The sequence below is a fragment of the Echinococcus granulosus genome (genome assembly GCF_000524195.1).
Source record: "Echinococcus granulosus chromosome Unknown EG_S00010, whole genome shotgun sequence".
NCBI classification, from domain to species: Eukaryota; Metazoa; Platyhelminthes; class Cestoda; order Cyclophyllidea; family Taeniidae; genus Echinococcus; species Echinococcus granulosus.
Genome location: NW_020170390.1, coordinates 172,355 through 190,471, shown reverse-complemented (window position 1 = coordinate 190,471; position 18,117 = coordinate 172,355). Strand labels below are relative to the sequence as shown.

Genomic DNA, 18,117 nt, shown 5'->3' with positions numbered 1-18,117 from the left:
CAAATACATGTGCCACAGCTTCCACTACCCGATGCCTGTGAAGATCCAGGGCAGTGTCCCCACCGAGAGCTACTCCATCCCTGGAGAGCCACTAACCACACAATCCCATCAGTAGGTCACATCTCGGTAACGGAGCCTAGAGTAGCGTACCCACCCCCGGCGAAATAATCTGGCGGAGTTAACTGGGCCTCACCGGCTGCAAAGCACCAACGTGCACCCCGCAACTCGCAAATCGGGAGCCCGGTGTGGACTACCCCTCCTCCTACGTGACCCTAAAGCCATTTTTCGCTCCTAATCGCAGTGAGGAACTGAAGCTTAGGGGCTCGACAAGACTGTGGAGCCCCGACCTCACTGATGTCACAGCAATAGACACGCTTAATTCCTTCATCCAAAATACCTACAGCATCCGGGTTTGCGTCTCGCAAGGCAAAGGTACTTCCGAACAGGAGCACACTTGCCTGTAGAAAGTGTGAAAGACGCAGAAACAGAGATAAACGACCCACCATTTTCCCCCCGAGGTAGTTAATGAAATTACAACCGTATGTATTTTGCATATAATGATAAAAAATAAAGCTGGACCAGACATCTCTTTGCACCGGAGTGAAAGATAGGGAGGCAAGTAGTATCTCCTAAAAGAACACAAATTGTTTTAGGACCAATTATCAAAAATAAGGCAAACAGACACCCTATACAATCTTTAGGCGCGTACTAACCTCAAAAAGTAAGAATTCCACCACCAAAAGCAATCGCTGTTATTATGAAGATAAAAAATTAAAGCGCACAAGTGTAATTGCTTTGAGGCATTTCGTGTTAAGGCATGAATTTCACGAAAATTTTAACGCAAAGTACTTACGGCCTTTTCTAATAAGCATGCCATTGTAATTGAAGACTGAATACTGCCAGCCACATCCAGACATTGGTTTAATCTAACGGTTTCCGCTTCTAAACTGGTCCCAGCTCTAGACAACATAAAGGGAGGGAGGTTGAGACTAACCGAAACAAGAAAAGGTTGATTACCTACATCGAATAGTTTGATCAGTTATTTTGAGAGATCCTTGTGGATGTCAGTGTCAATCACAGATTCAAGACGTTGAAGTTTTGCATTTGAATGCAAGCAGAATTTGGACATTGAGTCGACGAGACCTGTGGGGAATTGAAACGGCAATTAACAAGGTGAGCTCCAATAAAAATAAGATGTCTATGTGCTTGTGAAAGAAAGTAGATATTTACTGTGGAAACATTCTAATTTTGCTGGCGACACGGATCTTTGCATTTGGTTGCACTTCCGGCGTGTCGGTCTTTTCAAATAATAATAAACAGTCCAATAAGACCTATTACACATTTCTCAAAAACTCGGTGTCGTGTTAAACAAATACAGGGAGAAAGCCAATGAAAACCATTTGATGCGCGAATATGTCATTAAAATACATAATAGCCAAAAGAACTCCAAAAAACTATATGACCTCAAAGATTATAAGTAAAAAATACAATTTGCGCTCAAAACGAAATTTCGTATCTCTGAAACTGTAGTCGGACTCCACCGATAGTAATTTCCGAGGAATACATGGCTAAACAGTCCCTACAGACGAAGTTACTTAGCAGTTCCCAAGCTACCAAAGCAGTCCATAGATCTGGGTTATTTTTGAAAATACGCACACAACGCACTGTATGGGTGATAATCCTCCGTAAAACCCATATGGCGCTTCCTTCGAGAAATTATTAGAGACCGATTTTGAGAGAGAGATAGTGGTAGCTCATCCACCGGGGGCATGATAAATTCCACCGCGTCGACAGGACCAGTGGCTTCGGAGGAAAGGAAGGACCTCCAGTTGCCTACAAAAATATTAATCAACAGAGTAATATTCTAACCAATCGAGGACGCAGTTATGTTACAATGCATGAAACCTACTAAAAGCAGGAGGAGCTGCAGACGGAATATCACTAATAGATACGGCCCAGTTGCCATGGCGATCCAGACTTGGTGCGTAGAAATCATAATGATTAAGGAATGGCTGTATAACCTCGTTGATGCTTCCCTCACTTCCTGCGGAAATAATACAGCAGCGCTTCATCGGAAGTCGTTGGCGCCGTTTAAAACATCGCCTACAACGCTGTACCCTCTTCCGCTTGCGGCCATAAGTTACCACATTGTCAGTAATAAAGGGCTGCAAAACAGCTGCATAAACGTCATACGCACAGAGATCATTAGTAGAGGACAGAAGGAGAGCATCGCGAAGTAAAAGTCTGCGACAATCATAACCCAAGTTAATGCCGAAGTTTTTGGCATATCTCAAGACGTTTTGGGATACTGAAATGTGCGGGTTATCGCTAATCAAGATACCTACACTGATAGAAGGATTCGATTCGATAGAGAACTTGAACAAGACATCGATTGTCACAACGGTTATCTAGCTTGTCTAAAGAAACGGAAAGAGTAGATAGACGAAAAATAAAAGGTGCTGGAAGAAGATGATATCCAGATATTATTAACGCAATACAGAGAGGTTATCAGATGGAATTAAAATCATTAATGCGAGGATTCTTTAATACACGATATCGAGGTCGATGGAAGGAGAGTAAAAAAAGGACAAAAAGCATGTGCAATTAAAGTTGAGGATACGACTGCGTAAAACTAGAACGCAAACGCTCGTTGCTCAAAAAGTGGCCAGGGAAAACTACTAAACGATGACACAAATACGGACGAAACACACCTTTGTATAACCGCGCAAGTTCAGAGATGGCTTTCTGGAAAGAACCCCAAAGTATAACGCAAAGGTGGTTTTGGCAGGACAAATAGCGTCCTTTCACATAACTATTGCACTCCATCAGCTCATCAAGTGAGAGAGCTTCATCCATCGTCGAGCCAATCAAACGGCGTGCCCGAAGTGATCCGCCTGGTCAGAACGTAAAACAAATTGCATTAAATTTTAAATGCAGAAATTCGCCTAAGATAGCTTTGAGCGATTGCCATTTTTGAACGCAGCCTGTTTTAATCCCTAAAAGCCCTCCTAGTAGTGCAATTGCCTGATTAGTGATCGTAATTTGTCTTTACTTCTGTTAAAAAAATTTTCCTCTTCCAAAAAAGAGGTTTCTACAACATTCATTCATGTATGCTTAAAAGACGTCTATGTTAACCCATGGCACTAACACCAACCCAACTTGTGCCAATTTTGTACTTTAGTGTTGTGTGATACATCTTCGGGTGAAATGTCCTACTGTGAGACGAATCCGGAAAAGCTTCGTAAATTGAATGAGGAGGCGGAATCAAAGCCAGATAGAGACTTGGGATTTTATCCTTCCCCCATATCCGTCACTGATAAGTGGTTGACTCGGGTTTTCTCCCCAAAAGATCCTTATCACTCGGGTAGCTCTTTTCGATAGTTATTTTCTAGATAAGGGATATCCGTATTCGTATAAGCCTGCTGGTAATTATCTTGGAAGACCTCTCTTCGCCACTGACTTACATCTTGGGACGACATGGGGGACCAACCTGCGTCCATTCCGCCCAAAGTTCTGCCAAATTATGGAACGTGACTACCTTAGGTTAGTCGTTGCCTTTTCCGATTTCCTTTAGATGTCTCAGTAGAGTTGGAGTCCAAAATTCCGACAAGATTTGTCGTATTTATTGGGAGGATTTGATGGAATGTACAACGTATGAAAAATCCGTAAATTAGTCGTGTTTTAATCGCCACCACTCTAGAAGAAGAGAATGCTCTATATGGAAAAAGTGCGGAAGCAAAAGAAGCTCGAACCAATGAGTCCTCCACCGTTCACCTCCATTCAACGCCCCAACTAGGTAGTCAAATTGCTGGTATGCGCGGTAGTCGTTCGGATGGGCAAACGCCCCCCTCATAACTCCAGAAACATATCTGTAATTCTGGTTTTGCTGGTTTCATTTACATGGAGACCTAAATACTTCACTGTTGAATGCCAAGACTGTACTCCTTACTACACATAAGCCACAGTGGACTTTGAAATCATGTCCACCTCTGTAGACTCTGGGGGCTAATACCTTACACTCATCCGCCTGTAGCGTCCGGGAAATGCCACAAATTCTGCTAAAGATTTCGCGAGACTAGCCCTCCTTGGATGCTAGTAGCAGCCTAGACCTAAAGCCAATTTTTCCCCTCAAGTGGACACATGTAAGTGCCAGTTGCAGGAAAATAAGGCTCTTCCAATATGCCTCATCTGGGCAACATTGAATCAGCCCATCGAGGCTCTCTTGCGCCTTCAGAATATATTGCGATCATACCGCTTACCTACCCAAAAAAGTCACATCCAATAGAGTTTCCATCAAGAAGTGTAATCTTTGCATCATACGTACAAGACCTTTATTTCGGGGAACGGCGCTGAGTGGTTACTCTGTGCTAAACCCGAGATCACTTAAGATTCGCCTTTACAAATTCAGTTGCTGCAGCGACCACCTGAGCCACAGAGACCCCGTTTGATGACCCGCTGGCTTGAGCCGAGGTTTCTCTGCCACCACCTTTGCCGCTGATGAGGGAAGAGACACATCCCACCCACGAGTTCGCCTTCAGACCGCGTGTCACTAACGCCTATGATAGAGCGACACTTTAAGAAACACCAGCGCAAACGTTCACATCAAGAACAATTTGGATAAGCTGACCTTGGGAACCTGAGTAAGACAGAGCACCTCGCCGTCTTCTGCATCCAATGACAGCGCCATAACAGCAGTTGAGGGCAGTGCTTTCTCTATCTCCTTCAGGGCGGTGTTGAGAACTTTTGCATTGGATCCCGCATTGAAGACGTGGACTATGAAGTCACCTGTGTGGCCGTGGCAGAGATTTTTGGCCTCCTCCATGACCCGACTAGCCATCTCAGCCTTAAAGGCCTTATCAAAGTCGTCTAGACGCTTTTTGGCGACATTTATTGCCGCACGCATCGCCTCCCGCGGACTCACTCCGATTTGCGCGGCGTCAACGCTCTCTGCCACCGCAGAAAGTTTGGCTGCCAACTGACGACAGGTACGCAAGTCCACTTGTTTGTTGGAGATCGCCCTCTCAATGGCACCAGTGTGTTTAGCCACTTCAGCTCGAAGGTGCTTTGCCTGCTTCTCTGCCTGAAACGGCCAAATGACATTCGATTCTCTTGCGCCAACAGCCCTTCACCTACCCACTTTTTTCAGTGCCAATGGGCCCAATAATTCACTTGTTCTAAATACAATTAGTGTGATAAATCACTAAAACACCCAGATTGAATATGGAAAAGGTTATTTACATAAAGTTCGGCATACGAAAGCGAAACCTGGGGAGTGTAACGTTTGGGAAATTAGTAATATAGGTGACTTTTGAGATGACCTTGGTAAGTGGCAATGTGAATGGTAAGCAAGCTTGATTAAGATGCTGGTGGACTTGCAACTGACACGTTCACCCTCGGGGCCGGTGACGGCGACGATCCGCCGAATGCCCTTTGCGATGGCCTCCTCCGAGACAATAACGAACTTGCCAATGTGAGCTACATTTGTTACGTGCCTAGTTACAAACAGATAAAACATAAGCGCCTGGTTTTCCCCGCAAAAGAAGTATAAAATAAAACAACAGGCCTCGATTTTAGTTATTAGAGAAAGAATATTCCCAAATGAGCGCTAAAAATTCAGCCAGGAAAAATCGGCTGAGATTACGCGTGGTAGGCGGCGCATGGCATTAGGGAGAAAATTCACGTTTTGGTCCAAGTCATGAGTAAAGTTGGTGATGAGTAACTAGCACCAGTTTATTCCTGAAAGAATGACAGATGAACAGAATTGTGGAATGATGGTGTGAAACGCTAAAAAATTAGTACTGATCTATCCTGATAACACCTGAGAACTTACGTGCCACCACAAAGTTCGACAGAGGTTTTAGCGGCTTTGTCACTTGACTTGAAGGCAATTAGCTTCTCCACCGGCACACCGACGGAGACGACGCGGACAGGGTCGGGGTATACCTCACCAAAAACAGCGCGAAGTCCCTGGATGGCCTTTGCATCGGCCAGGTGCACGTCCTTTGCGTAGATGGGCTGCGCCGATCCGATCATCTTCTGTGAAATCACCTCTGTCTCACGTACCTGCTTCTTCGTGAGGGGATGCTACTTGGAAACATTCACAAACATACCTCTGACACTCCACAATATAAACCGAACCATAGTCCATGAAAGAGGAAAATATGTGGTTTTGTAATCATGATAGTGAGGCCTCTAAGGTCATATTTTTCCATTTTTGCTATGAGTGAATACAAACACATTCTGTTAAAATGCATCACAACTCAAAAATGTAAAGTACTCTCAACCATGATCCCGTAACGCTACACCTACAATTTTCAAAGAAGAAATTGACAGCTCATGTGATGCGAAAATGGTCACTGGTTTTTGGCCGAAGTAAAACATACCTTGGTGGAGAAGTCGAAGCGGAGGCGGTCGGGCGCTACAAGACTACCCTTCTGGTCAGCCTCGCCCAACAGGCGTCGAAGAGCGAAGTTGAGAACGTGGGTGGCGGTGTGGTTGCGCATGAGACCCACTCGGCGTACTGTGTCCAACCCCATACGTACGTTTTCTCCCCGCGAGAGGCTGCCCTCTAATCGGCCCAAGTGGAGCACAAAACCACCCTTGTTTCGCACTCCGAAAACGGACAATTCGTTAGCCTAAGGTACAGAAAGATACATGCACCTTTGGTTACTGGTATTTTGCAGGCTTTCTTTTCTAAATCACTCCAAATCTGACAGTTCGGTAAGATAGACAGTTGTTTCCAAAAACTTAGTAGTCTCTCTCATTCAAGCCTTCCACTATACATGCGTCCAATCAGTATGCCGTAGTTTAAATCAGCTTCCGCAATACTTCCTCAGAAATTCCCCATTGTAATACTGACCGACCCAAAAGGGGAATGAATGCGGTATCCGTTAAACCAGTTCGCAAATTACATTAAAGTGCAAAAATTATAGCAATAGAAATCCCAGCCATCTTTTAACGCGAAGTGTATTCGTTCAAATTGACGCTTTTAGTGGCAAGAAGTAACGTGAACCCATGGCGTACTTCAAGCCAATGGAATACCACTTGCCATTAACGGAACGAAAAATTGTACACAAAAAGTAAACTTTGGTTAGCTGGAAACGAACAATGCTGTATTTAGAAAACATAGTAATCATGCGTCTCAAATAAGTAATTCCTGGTGCTTACTGATTGTACTGGTAGTGGAGAAGCATTGCGTGATCAAGTGATAAGTCTACTCCATCGAAAATTATAATCTAATCTAATCTGTTTATTCACAAGCTCCATCTAAAAGAGAGAAAGGTGATGACAGGGAAGAAGCCGGCTTACATCATTCCCCTCACTAACGATGAAGCCGTGATCTTCGGCCTGTCCGCCAGCCTCGGCGTAGAAAATGGTGCGATCAAGGACAAGACCACACACTGTGCCTGCCCCCTCTACACTTTCCACAAAGCCCTCCGCCGTGCGAATTGCGAGAATCGACGCCATGTATTCCGAGAACACTGCGGCAGTAGATAACAGCAAGTCATACAGTACGTGTGGCATTAATGAACGACGCATTCTTACTAAGTTATCAAAAGGGGATAAAACTAAGGATCACCAGAGTGAGTGTACCCACCATATTTGTGCCTTTTGCTGTTGTACCTGTATTCGTACTTGAGGCTGTCATCGGTCAGAGGCACTTCGCGATTCTGCAGAGCGGCGATGTCGTGGACGTCGAGATCAATACCAAATACGTCAGTGCCGAAGGTGCCCTGACTCTTCAGCAGGGCCTCCTCCTTCGCCTTCTCGTAGCCCTCGACGTCAACCTGCATGAAAGCAGAGGCGTAGGCGTTATCCATCTCTCGAAACGATGATCGTACCACCGTAAATCACTGCTTAATCTAGCGTTTGTATAAATCACTCGAGCCACGCCAAGTAAGTAACAGTTTCCTCATGAACTCGGCGCAATGTTTGATCTCGAGAGCGAATCTCAAATATGGTGATGAGGAAGTAATAATCTGTATTGAACTATGTTGCAAAAAAGTATTAATACATCACGCTCAACGAAATTTTGATGACCGTCATACCTCAATGCCAACCTCGCTTGTCATGACCTGAGTGAGATCTAGAGGGAAGCCATAGGTGTCATAAAGTCGCCATGCTACGGCACCAGGCAAGGTGGTCACTCGTGACTTTTTCAAACGCTCCACTTCTCGCTGCAAAAGCCGCTGACCGCGTCGGAGTGTCAAAAGGAACTGCTGCTCCTCTTCGTTAATCAACGCTTTCACCTGTAAAAATGCCAAAAAATAGTAACCTCAAGTCCAATTCAGACTATCATGGCAACCAAGACATGTTTAGTAGTGACAATAGAGAAGCCTCAATTAAAGACCCACTGCTGCTGGGTCCCTTTTCACTTCAGGGAAAGCGTCGCCGAGAGAGGCAACAACCACATCAACGAGGGAAGAAAAGAATCCCGGTTTGGCACCGATGACCTCGATGGAGTAGCGGATCGCCCGTCGGAGGATTCGACGCAAAACGTAGCCACGGCCCTGATTGGAAATCTGGCCACCGTCGCTCAGCGCGATCGTGAGGTTGCGTGCATGGTCGGCCAAGACGCGGTAAGCAAAGTCAAGGTTGCCTTCGTCCTCCTCTCCCAATTTTCCCGCATACGGCCGGACCCCAGTAGCCTAGGTAACAAGAAACCGAGATTTTGCCCAGTATTCTACTGCAATCAGCAGGATAACAACATTTACTGCGTGGTTAAAAAATGTGAGGAACTCAACGTATCAAGCTACACAAAAGTGGACACATTACCTTATGTATGATTTCAAAGTAGGGTAGGAATAAATTAGTATCATAATTTGATCGTCTGTTCTGAAGGACAGAGACAATACGTTCCAGACCCATGCCTGTATCCACATGTTTTGCTGGGAGAGGACGTAATGAGCCATCTTCTTCCCTGGTTACCAGAAGGGTAATGGTTAAAGATACGAACAAGCAAATAGACGTTAAGAATATAAGCACCTGTTGTACTGCATAAAGACAAGATTCCAGATTTCCAAAACATCAGGATCACCCATATTCACATATTTTGAGGCGTCTCTGCCGCCAATACGATCATAGTGAATTTCTGAACAAGGGCCACATGGGCCGGTCTCACCCATCTCCCAAAAATTATCTTTCATTCCAAACGGTAAGATACGTTCTGAAGGAATGCTGATTGAAGACAATATCGAGTCATTGAGATGAATTTACCCCAAATCAATCCAGATCTGGCGCACTTCCTCGTCAGATTCCAATTTTGTTTTCTTATCACCCCCGAAGTAAGTGATGTAAAACCTGTCTTCCGGGAGCTTCCAAACTTTGGTCAAAAGCTCCCAGGCCCAAGTGCATGCCTCCCTCTTGAAATAATCACCAAAGGACCAATTTCCAAGCATTTCAAAAAAAGTGTGGTGGTAAACATCACGACCGACATCATCGAGGTCGTTGTGCTTGCCACCAGCACGAATGCATTTCTGTGAGTTTACGACACGTTTGTACGTCGCCATTTCCGTATTTGGATCCACTGTACCCTGAATTATGGGTTTCCACTACGTGTTAAAGTAAGGACTTCGTGATATTAACGAACTTGATTCATTCCAGCATTGGTAAAAAGAAGAGTGGGGTCGTTTCGGGGTATAACGGATGAAGAATGTACATATTTGTGACCTTTCGACTTGAAAAATTCGATAAATTGTGAGCGAATATCCGCCGCATCACACCCGTTCTCCATGCTGCAAAAGAACGCACCGATAAAAAGAGGGGCAGGGCTTTTCAATGTGCCGGCATGTATTTAAATACAGTCCAACTTGTTTATGTAGCGTTATAAAAAGCAAATGCGTTTATCATAATCAAACCATAAAATTGCAATTACTACTTTATTTTAAAAGCTTGGACTCGTGGTAAAGCTAATCGTTACTGCCATGAGCTGAGATGTAGCTTATGCATGTCCCAGCTGCAGGAACTCAACGCTTCCCTAACGTTATAATAGGCCAAGAAGGTGCAAATATATATTAGCACACACACTGTCAGAGAGCTGCAAATATGAACTCTACCAAAATTAATAGAGCCCTGAAGGTCGAATACATCATATAGTAACGCAAGAAACATTAATGTACCAAACGCCTGCTCATTCAAATACTGGTATCTTCTAGATATAGCAGGGTTTATTTGACCCATTGGATATTTCCAAATAATTCATTGGTCTAATTTGGCGTTTTGGGCTTATAAAACAATGGTTCATGTTTTTGGTCGATGGTTTCTGCCACAAAGTATCCAGAGTGTGTAAAATCACGTTTATTTTAACTCGACTAGTATGAATTTTCCTCTGCGTTTCAACAACTTTACTTAATGCTTCATTTCCGGAAATGCCTGCACCAACTTTGGGGTACGCCGTATATCTCCTTTATAAAACGACCTCATTTAATCATTTTCATGGACTTACACAACAACTTTTGGATATAATTTCACTGGTGCTCCGTGGGACGGCATATTTTGACTACATTTGATAGCTGAGGCACACGCTGTCATTGGTAGTTTCTTTTAAGTCCCCCTGAGTTAGGAATTCTAACTTCTACTCCTCATGTCCTTGCGCATTAATACGTATTCACGTCTGGTGGTACTTGCGAAATTAGGCTTATCGAAGGCGTAACATACACTTTATTCTACGACGCATTTCCGGGACAGAAGGCACTGAACCAGTCAAACCCCGCAATTCTGCCTACATCGTCGCTCTCTCAAGAGGGATACAAATCTGAATTTCCTTAAGATTTACGTACCCAAATACAACTCCTATTATAAGGGGATATCATACAATCTGCAAATCAGTCTTATTGATCAGCGTTTGAAACCAGAAGCCAGTGCGAGTGAAAATGTGAGTTTGACGTAAGAACTTAATTACACCAAAGTATTTTCATAAACTTACCATTAACGCGATTGTTGACTCATCCTTTGCTACAGTTTACAGTAGGTGTCCTGTACCATATTTTATTATGTACTCAGTTGTGCTCTTCCAATACCCACGTGTGGGGAGGGAAATTATGGGTAATCTAATCTCAGCTAAAGCAGCTTTTCCTGCAGGTTAAAGAGCAATAATACTTTAATGAGTATACCTACTTTAGGTCTTACTGCAAAGCCTAATCTTTCAATGAGTTTTGAACATTAGTTTGATACGTTAGTTGCTTGTATAACTCTCGGTTTTGGTAAAAGGGATCACTTGGATGCCCTCCATTGTACCTCTGCTGGGTGGGCTAGCCTCCGGGCCAAGCCACTAGCCACAATCCCTTTTATATGTCAAATATAGGTATTATGTCTAAGTAGTGCCCTTTTTCATCTTCGGAAGAGTCGCAGGGGGCTGCAATTGGTACGACAAATTGACCTATTTATGGAGTCTACCTTGACAAATGCCGCGTTCGTTACTGGTCTTCATTGGTAAGTCATTGTTGACACGATCCTTCGCATAGCTTGCCTTTTTTACTGATTTCGTTGAATTTTACAAAATTCTAGCACCTCGAGACTTCCCTGAAGAAGAAAGAAGACGTAACACTTAAGTAGAATATACATATTTAACATACAGTAGGGGCTGGGGCTAATGGCACGGCTCAGAGGCCAGCCCACCTGGCGAAGGTACAATGGCCAAGTCACAAACTGACCCTTTACCAAAACCGGGTGTTAAACGAACAACCAACGCATTACACAATATTGCAATGGCTATTGAAGAGCATTTTATCATTTTGGTTGTGCGAGTCTCAATGTTTGCTTCTTAAGGACTGCTCCCATTACTGTCATTTTCATAATCAGGCTAAAGTCAACTGCTGCCAAATGTTATTCTTTGAAGGCGAGAAGCTTCACCGAGATGCAGTAACATATTAGAAGAAGCATTTTGAGGTCGCCTTTCAATTATGAACAATCAGATACTGGTAGTAAGTCATCCACATCAAAAGAAGTTTTTGAAGAAGATTCAATCACGTTGAAATCACTCAATTGAAGTGCTACTAAAGGAATCCAAATCAGAGAACTATGAAATGGTACATCGGTGTAGTTTTGCAAACCACATTTGTCAACCCAATTCATCAGTGCAATAATGCATTTATGTTCCAATAATGAATCTTTTCCACCGAGCTTTCCTTTACCCAGCCTCCGTGAACTACCAAAATGGTTAGCGGTACCGGATCTAGCCTCACTTATCGAGCATCATTCTCAGAACTGCCGATTTTTCACGGTAATTTTGTTACATGATATTGAAACATGATTCATAATAATAACCCACGGCTGGACAAAATTGTGTCCGCATTCTTCACAGAGCGTTAGTCTCCATTTCGGAATGAATAAGCATGCTTAAAAAACAGACGGCACGAGGCGTTTTGAATATTGCGTTTGCGATCACACTCATGCACCATTCACTGCACAGATGGAATGACCGAGCTGTAACAGCTGAATAACGCTTTCCAACGCAATAAAGCATGGAACACCTTAGCAAATTGATGCTTGCTGTCCAAATCGTTCTGCTTTTAATGGTACGGACTCAATATAAAAGCGATAAAATTGAAAAAAGAAATGCATGAGAAGCACAATACAGTTTGAAAGAGATCAGTCAGTGGGACCTCTCGGTAGTGGAATACTTAGTGATTGACGTAAAGCACTAATTGGGAGGACGTACTCAGACTACATCTACCCTGTACTTCGTAACATATATGTGAAAATGGTAAGTAGCGCCATAATATGTCCATGCATAGCACAGGACAACCACGTTCATTTGTAAAACACTAGCATACCCACCGGAGAGATTAACGCAGAGGTATGATATTAAGTGGAGTGCAGAATTAGTGAACCATAGGATTATAACGATTCTTGTGTCAGCAAATCGTGCTCAGAAATCTGTGTTAAAATAGTAATACATGAGCCCACCAGTCCGGTTGCATTCAACGCAATTACGTTGGAACCTGCTAATATCAAAGTCTGTCAAATTTACCGAGAATTCAGACCGTAGATACAGATAAAAAAGGCGACGTGGTTGCCAATTGAAGCATAACTTTGCGTGGCTAAAAGGATTTCAATGCAGAGGGCTCACATTTTTAAGTAGGATGTCATTGGCTTACGCTACACTAACTCCAAAGGTCCATGCACTCAAGACCATTTATATTCGCTGACTTAGCAATTGCATACGTATCGGTTCAAAAGTAATGCCAAAATGCATGGCAAAGCGTTTACATACCTCTCTGTCCTTACAGTGGACCTCTCATTCTTATTCCATTTCAGGGCTTTTCAGCACCACTGGTTAATAGCACAATTGTTTTTGAACATCTCTATGTTGTAGCATGACCATTTGATAAGAACATACCTATTTGTATAACCAGTCAAACGATGTAAATGGGCGTAACCAATATGGTAGCCAAATAGGCTCAAAATTCTCACAAAACTTAATGTTACATTGAAATACCCAGAATTATGTACTGCTGATATACCTGTGTATTTCTCCGTAGACGCGCGTAATTATCTGCTGAAGGAACTTGTTGCTGAGGTAACAAAATCTCGGCCCTGATTCGGGAGGTATAAAAAAACAACTCAGGGGATAACATTCAGGCAAATGGTCGGAAATGCCTTTCTGCAATGACTTTACCCCTCTCTTCAGTTAGTATGTTTCATTCCTATTAAGACAAATTAATTAATACAAATCAAATTGGCATTAAAAATGAATGCACGGCGAATGCGCTACCAAGGCAATAAAGCAAGATTGACAATTGATGCCCGCTGACGTTACACGTGGCAAAGTACAACAACCCTACGGTCATCTGGCGCTTGACGCTGGGCTCGTAAAAGCAAGTCAAAACAGGCAGCTTTGACCTTTCGTGCACTACGACTCGCAACGTGGCCACTGGACCCTCGCCACCGCGCTCTAAATGGGTAGTCGATGCCCAGTGCTCGTCCATGAACTAAATACCAGGTCTGGACATTGAACAAAGTACACTAGCGAGGGGGGGGGATATCCCATTAACTGAATTGAGACATCCAATACCCGTTTCCACTGGTCAAACAATCAACCAGGGGCAGCCAGCCGGAGATAGCCCAAACCACTTTAGATGCCGAAAAACCAAACGTTCCAAAGGTGCCACCAAGTAGGCTAGCCCGTTGGACTGTTCTACCAACTGAGCCTTATCCACCCAATGCACACCGCGACCGAGGTATCCCATGCATGACAAAAAGACAGGATAGAACCATGCCTCACTATAATCTATTTCCAGTCAAAACAATAGAGATCCAAATTCTACCTCAACGCGGACACTCATGACGATCCACCAACAATTGAACATGAACATCGAGCGGTCTAATTCTAGCAAGAGGAGAGGAGCACGCACGACAATCCTAATTAGACCACCGCGATGAGTAATTAAACTTTTTTACCCCTCACGCCAGAAGTTGAAAAAGGTCGAAGAAACTAAACCAGAAAACCTCGTACTGGATAACACAAGTACATTATTGATAAACTTGAAATGTTACCAAACCTCAATACGCAGACGCTGTACACATCTAAGAAATTTGAGTGTAAATGACTGTGTACAGTTGGTTTAGAAAGAAGCACTGAAAGTAGATGCAAGAACTAAGCATGGTGCATTTACATGCTGGATGAAGGAAATATACAGCAAAAACAATAGCTTTAAAGACAGCATAGAGGAGGGGAGTTAAAAGAACTTAAATATGGAAAGACGAAGCGAGAACGCAGTCGATTATAGACTCATTTCATTACACAGTAACATACTTGTCAGAATTTGTACTTCTGCCCCACCTGTCCAAGAAACGGCAAGGCGCACACCGCCAGCGACTTCAAGTTGATCATTCATACTACTCTTTCCTCGCTCGGTGCTTCTTCCTTTTAGCGGAAGGAATCTCCTGCCACTCATCCTCAACGGGTTTTTCAACAATTGGAACCGTTGGCACATGAATGTTCTTTCCTGGGCTACTATTGTCTGAATTCTTACTTTCCTCATCTCTATGTTCTGTTTTGGGAGACTTCTCAGCCTTTTTATTTTGTTGTTTTTGGGACTTCTTAGGCTGGTTATCAGACTTCTTGTTTTTTGCCCCTGCCTTAGCAGTTTCTTTGGTAGGAGATTGACCCGATTGCAATTTAGTGGGCTTAACCTTTACCCAATCATCCTCTTCAATCGTTACAGGCACCTATGCGATGAAACAACTATTTCTCTCCCACCTGCACCATCGGAGAAATATTCTTCTTTACTCCAGAGGTTGAATTGATTGAAGCGTCCTTTGGTGGCTGTGACTGAGCCTTTGATGTAGACTTAGCAACCTAATAGCTAGATACAGGTATCCTTCTCACTTTAGCTGCCTGGTGGTTAGACTTCCCTTCTCCTTTCTTGTTCGTGTTCTTCTTCTGAGAACTTTTCAGTGGGGAATCAGGAGCTCCTCTTTTGTAGAGATATTTAAAGAAAATGAATAGACTGAAAATCACAACCGATGTGGCAACACCAAGATGTAGCAGACCTGAACTCAGGACATTGACAACACCTGCCATCACGACAAACCGGGATCTTCAAAGACTGGAACGCAGACTGTGAACTTACTAAAACAACATTTTCATCAATTGGCAAAATTTGACTAACTACAAGTAATGTGCAGCTGTAGGGGCATTAACAGCATTTGTGCATTTTATTTTATTATTATGCCACTGTGATTTTAAACATATGCACAAAATCATTGTTAATGAAAATATAGGAAAATGGGGGGTTGATGATCAGATTTGGTGGTATTTTTTTTCTAATCTGCTTTAAAATCCAAACATTTACATTTAGGTTAAGCTCTTGCATGTACTTTAATCACTGTCAGAGTCACTCCATACCTGTAAAGCAAACTTGTTTCGCGCACAGAAAATCTTGAGGACTACGGACATTGGTCCCCGGAATTGCCACCAAAATAAAAGCCCAACATCCATCTGCTAAAGTTTGTGTAGGCATATCTACATGGCCAAACATTCACTAATTTTAGTAATCCTACATAAAATTATTTCAATATTTATTCCCATGAAATTTCCTAGAGAATGTTTGAAAACAACTTGTTTCAAGCATTGACATTTTAGACTCCCGATTTGTAAAGATGCTTCAAGAAAATAGATAGTTACAAACAAACTAATATCCACTAGAAATAACCAAACATCTCATTCACTAGGTGACATACCCTTACTAAACAGTATAGAGTTCCCGGTCCTCCTGCTTTTGAGCTGCACTACCTTCATAAATCGGAAATCATCTGAAGTTTCGTATGTGACCAATTGAATAGACGTTGTGATTTTGATAATTTCCCCATAAAGCAAATATTCCACGACCCGACTAGGAAATTTTGGCTTTCACATTCAAACTTTTCAGCTCACTTAGCTGAAATTGAATCAAGCCAAAGTAGTGTGAAGGAACATGGATTGTCAAGGTACAGAAGAGCTAGGAGGCTGCTAGCATAGCTCAAGTGCCACTTCACAGGTTGGAAGCGCAAACTGTAAAGACTGAAGCGTCTGCGTAGTTAAGCATGCATTCTAACCAAGTGCCAAATAATTGGACTATTAAATTCGTTAAATACTTGCACTTCAATTATACTTATTTGTAAAATAGCTGCAACGAATTATGGGATAGAAGATGAAACACAACCAAGTAACCCTCCCAAAGAAAAGGTCTACTTTCAGTTTTAACTCTGTATATCAAAGCAAAATTAAACGTAGAGAATTAATCAAATCCTTTCGAGTGAATAGAAGATGAACAAAGATGGCTTGAATTTCAAGCGTGTGTAGCGGTCCGAATCGCACTCGAAGGCAAAATTGAGGTGTACTGGGTGTCGAGTTATCGCTTATCGCTGGCTACAGAGCGGCTGGGATAATTGGGTCATAAACGAATTTTAATTTTGTTCGTGGTTACTAAAGGCCAGGTAGGTTGAAATAAGCTATAGACAAAGAACTTCGTTATATGATACCCTCTTTCACATTTATAGATATCACCAATTCAAGCTGCCTATGCAGTCTTTAGTCGAACCACTGCAAAATTCGCTAATTTACTTATTTTGATTTATAATTTGACATCCCCACGCGGTTTTATGCAAACAGAAATATTCACATCACTAACTTGAACCAACAGCTGCAAACGTGCTCATGTCAAATTTTAAATATAGGTACTATTATATTTTATTTCTAATATGCCAAAGTTAATTCCCAATGCAATATTCCCAAAAAATAAGGAGCTGTCTTGCTGCCTTACCATGAAGGAGGGTTGGTTCTTCAGCACCCTGACAACCTACGCATCCAGAGTCAAGAAGGCAACTGCTAAAAACTGAACGCCTAACCTTTAGCAAAATTTAAAAGCACTATTTAGGGAGCAAGTTATCGAAATAATTATTTCTGAAATATTTTTAAGCAGTTGATTACATTCAAGAGAAAGACAAATGGTATCAAATGTCAGAAGTGACTGGTAGGTCTTATGTATGAATATCCAGCCATAACATTTGCACAACAATGCTCCGCATTTACAAAAGTTCCACATTAGATTGTAGGATTCTTTTTGATCTAATTTACGTGGCTTTTTACCCAAACTTGGGTGTTTTTAGAAAACACTTAGCTAACCCGCCCATTTTGAATGTAATTATCCACATCTTGGTGGCCTTGGCATCACGGAGATCAGCAAGCTAAGCAAAGCCGTTGCCTAAATCTTATCAGTGTACAAATCAAGTCTTAAAGCGCAGTTTTCCTGCATTCACATGCCTATTTTACTAGAAAATAACCACTTAAATTGCCATCCAGAGCGTGTTCAAAGTAGGAGTCGTTGTTATTTAAGCTACATTGAAAAAATGCAGCGATGAGACATCCTGCCGTCACGTCGTGACTTACAGTGACTGCGCTACATCATTCGCTCACACGACGTGCTGCTCATCAAGGCCGTTTCAAGGCCCCATCATCTGTCTCCTACCGCCACGGCGTCACAACCTTGTTTTTCTTCAACCTAGAGAGAGAACGGTGGAACGGAGAGGCCTCGTGTGCGCTCCGCCTCTGCACGAGGCAGTAGATGGGGTTGGAAGTGGGGGAGGAGGGTGTAGGGGTAGGTCGAAACATGGTCTACCATTCCATGTGTGCTA

At 42.9% G+C, this 18,117-nt stretch overlaps 5 protein-coding genes across 5 annotated transcripts; 1 reads left to right on the top strand and 4 right to left on the bottom strand. All coding sequences in view use genetic code 11, as the record gives it.

Moving 5' to 3' along the window:
- Positions 1-272: 272 nt before the first annotated feature.
- On the bottom strand, positions 273-970 carry EGR_02226 (hypothetical protein; the record flags this gene model as incomplete). Its single annotated transcript, XM_024491475.1, has 3 exons — positions 273-458; positions 504-629; positions 854-970. 3 exons carry the CDS (start codon positions 968-970, stop codon positions 273-275), a joined length of 429 nt encoding a protein of 142 aa, XP_024353981.1.
- Positions 971-1,039: 69 nt separating this feature from the next.
- On the bottom strand, positions 1,040-2,856 carry EGR_02225 (hypothetical protein; the record flags this gene model as incomplete). Its single annotated transcript, XM_024491474.1, has 5 exons — positions 1,040-1,143; positions 1,666-1,833; positions 1,910-2,308; positions 2,346-2,417; positions 2,712-2,856. 5 exons carry the CDS (start codon positions 2,854-2,856, stop codon positions 1,040-1,042), a joined length of 888 nt encoding a protein of 295 aa, XP_024353980.1.
- Positions 2,857-3,207: 351 nt separating this feature from the next.
- Positions 3,208-3,796, top strand: EGR_02224 (hypothetical protein; the record flags this gene model as incomplete). The annotated part of the gene is made up of 4 exons (XM_024491473.1): positions 3,208-3,364; positions 3,393-3,543; positions 3,575-3,665; positions 3,701-3,796. The coding sequence occupies 4 exons, from the start codon at positions 3,208-3,210 to the stop codon at positions 3,794-3,796; spliced, it is 495 nt and encodes a 164-aa protein (XP_024353979.1).
- A 583-nt stretch (positions 3,797-4,379) lies between these two features.
- On the bottom strand, positions 4,380-9,733 carry EGR_02223 (Alanyl-tRNA synthetase, cytoplasmic; the record flags this gene model as incomplete). The annotated part of the gene is made up of 13 exons (XM_024491472.1): positions 4,380-4,556; positions 4,628-5,080; positions 5,384-5,492; positions 5,831-6,084; positions 6,384-6,635; positions 7,309-7,481; positions 7,598-7,787; positions 8,049-8,249; positions 8,355-8,648; positions 8,776-8,920; positions 8,986-9,177; positions 9,217-9,551; positions 9,590-9,733. 13 exons carry the CDS (start codon positions 9,731-9,733, stop codon positions 4,380-4,382), a joined length of 2,919 nt encoding a protein of 972 aa, XP_024353978.1.
- A 2,165-nt stretch (positions 9,734-11,898) lies between these two features.
- On the bottom strand, positions 11,899-15,526 carry EGR_02222 (hypothetical protein; the record flags this gene model as incomplete). The annotated part of the gene is made up of 6 exons (XM_024491471.1): positions 11,899-12,145; positions 13,340-13,463; positions 14,449-14,577; positions 14,616-14,687; positions 14,976-15,171; positions 15,332-15,526. The coding sequence occupies 6 exons, from the start codon at positions 15,524-15,526 to the stop codon at positions 11,899-11,901; spliced, it is 963 nt and encodes a 320-aa protein (XP_024353977.1).
- Between the last annotated feature and the right edge of the window lie 2,591 nt (positions 15,527-18,117).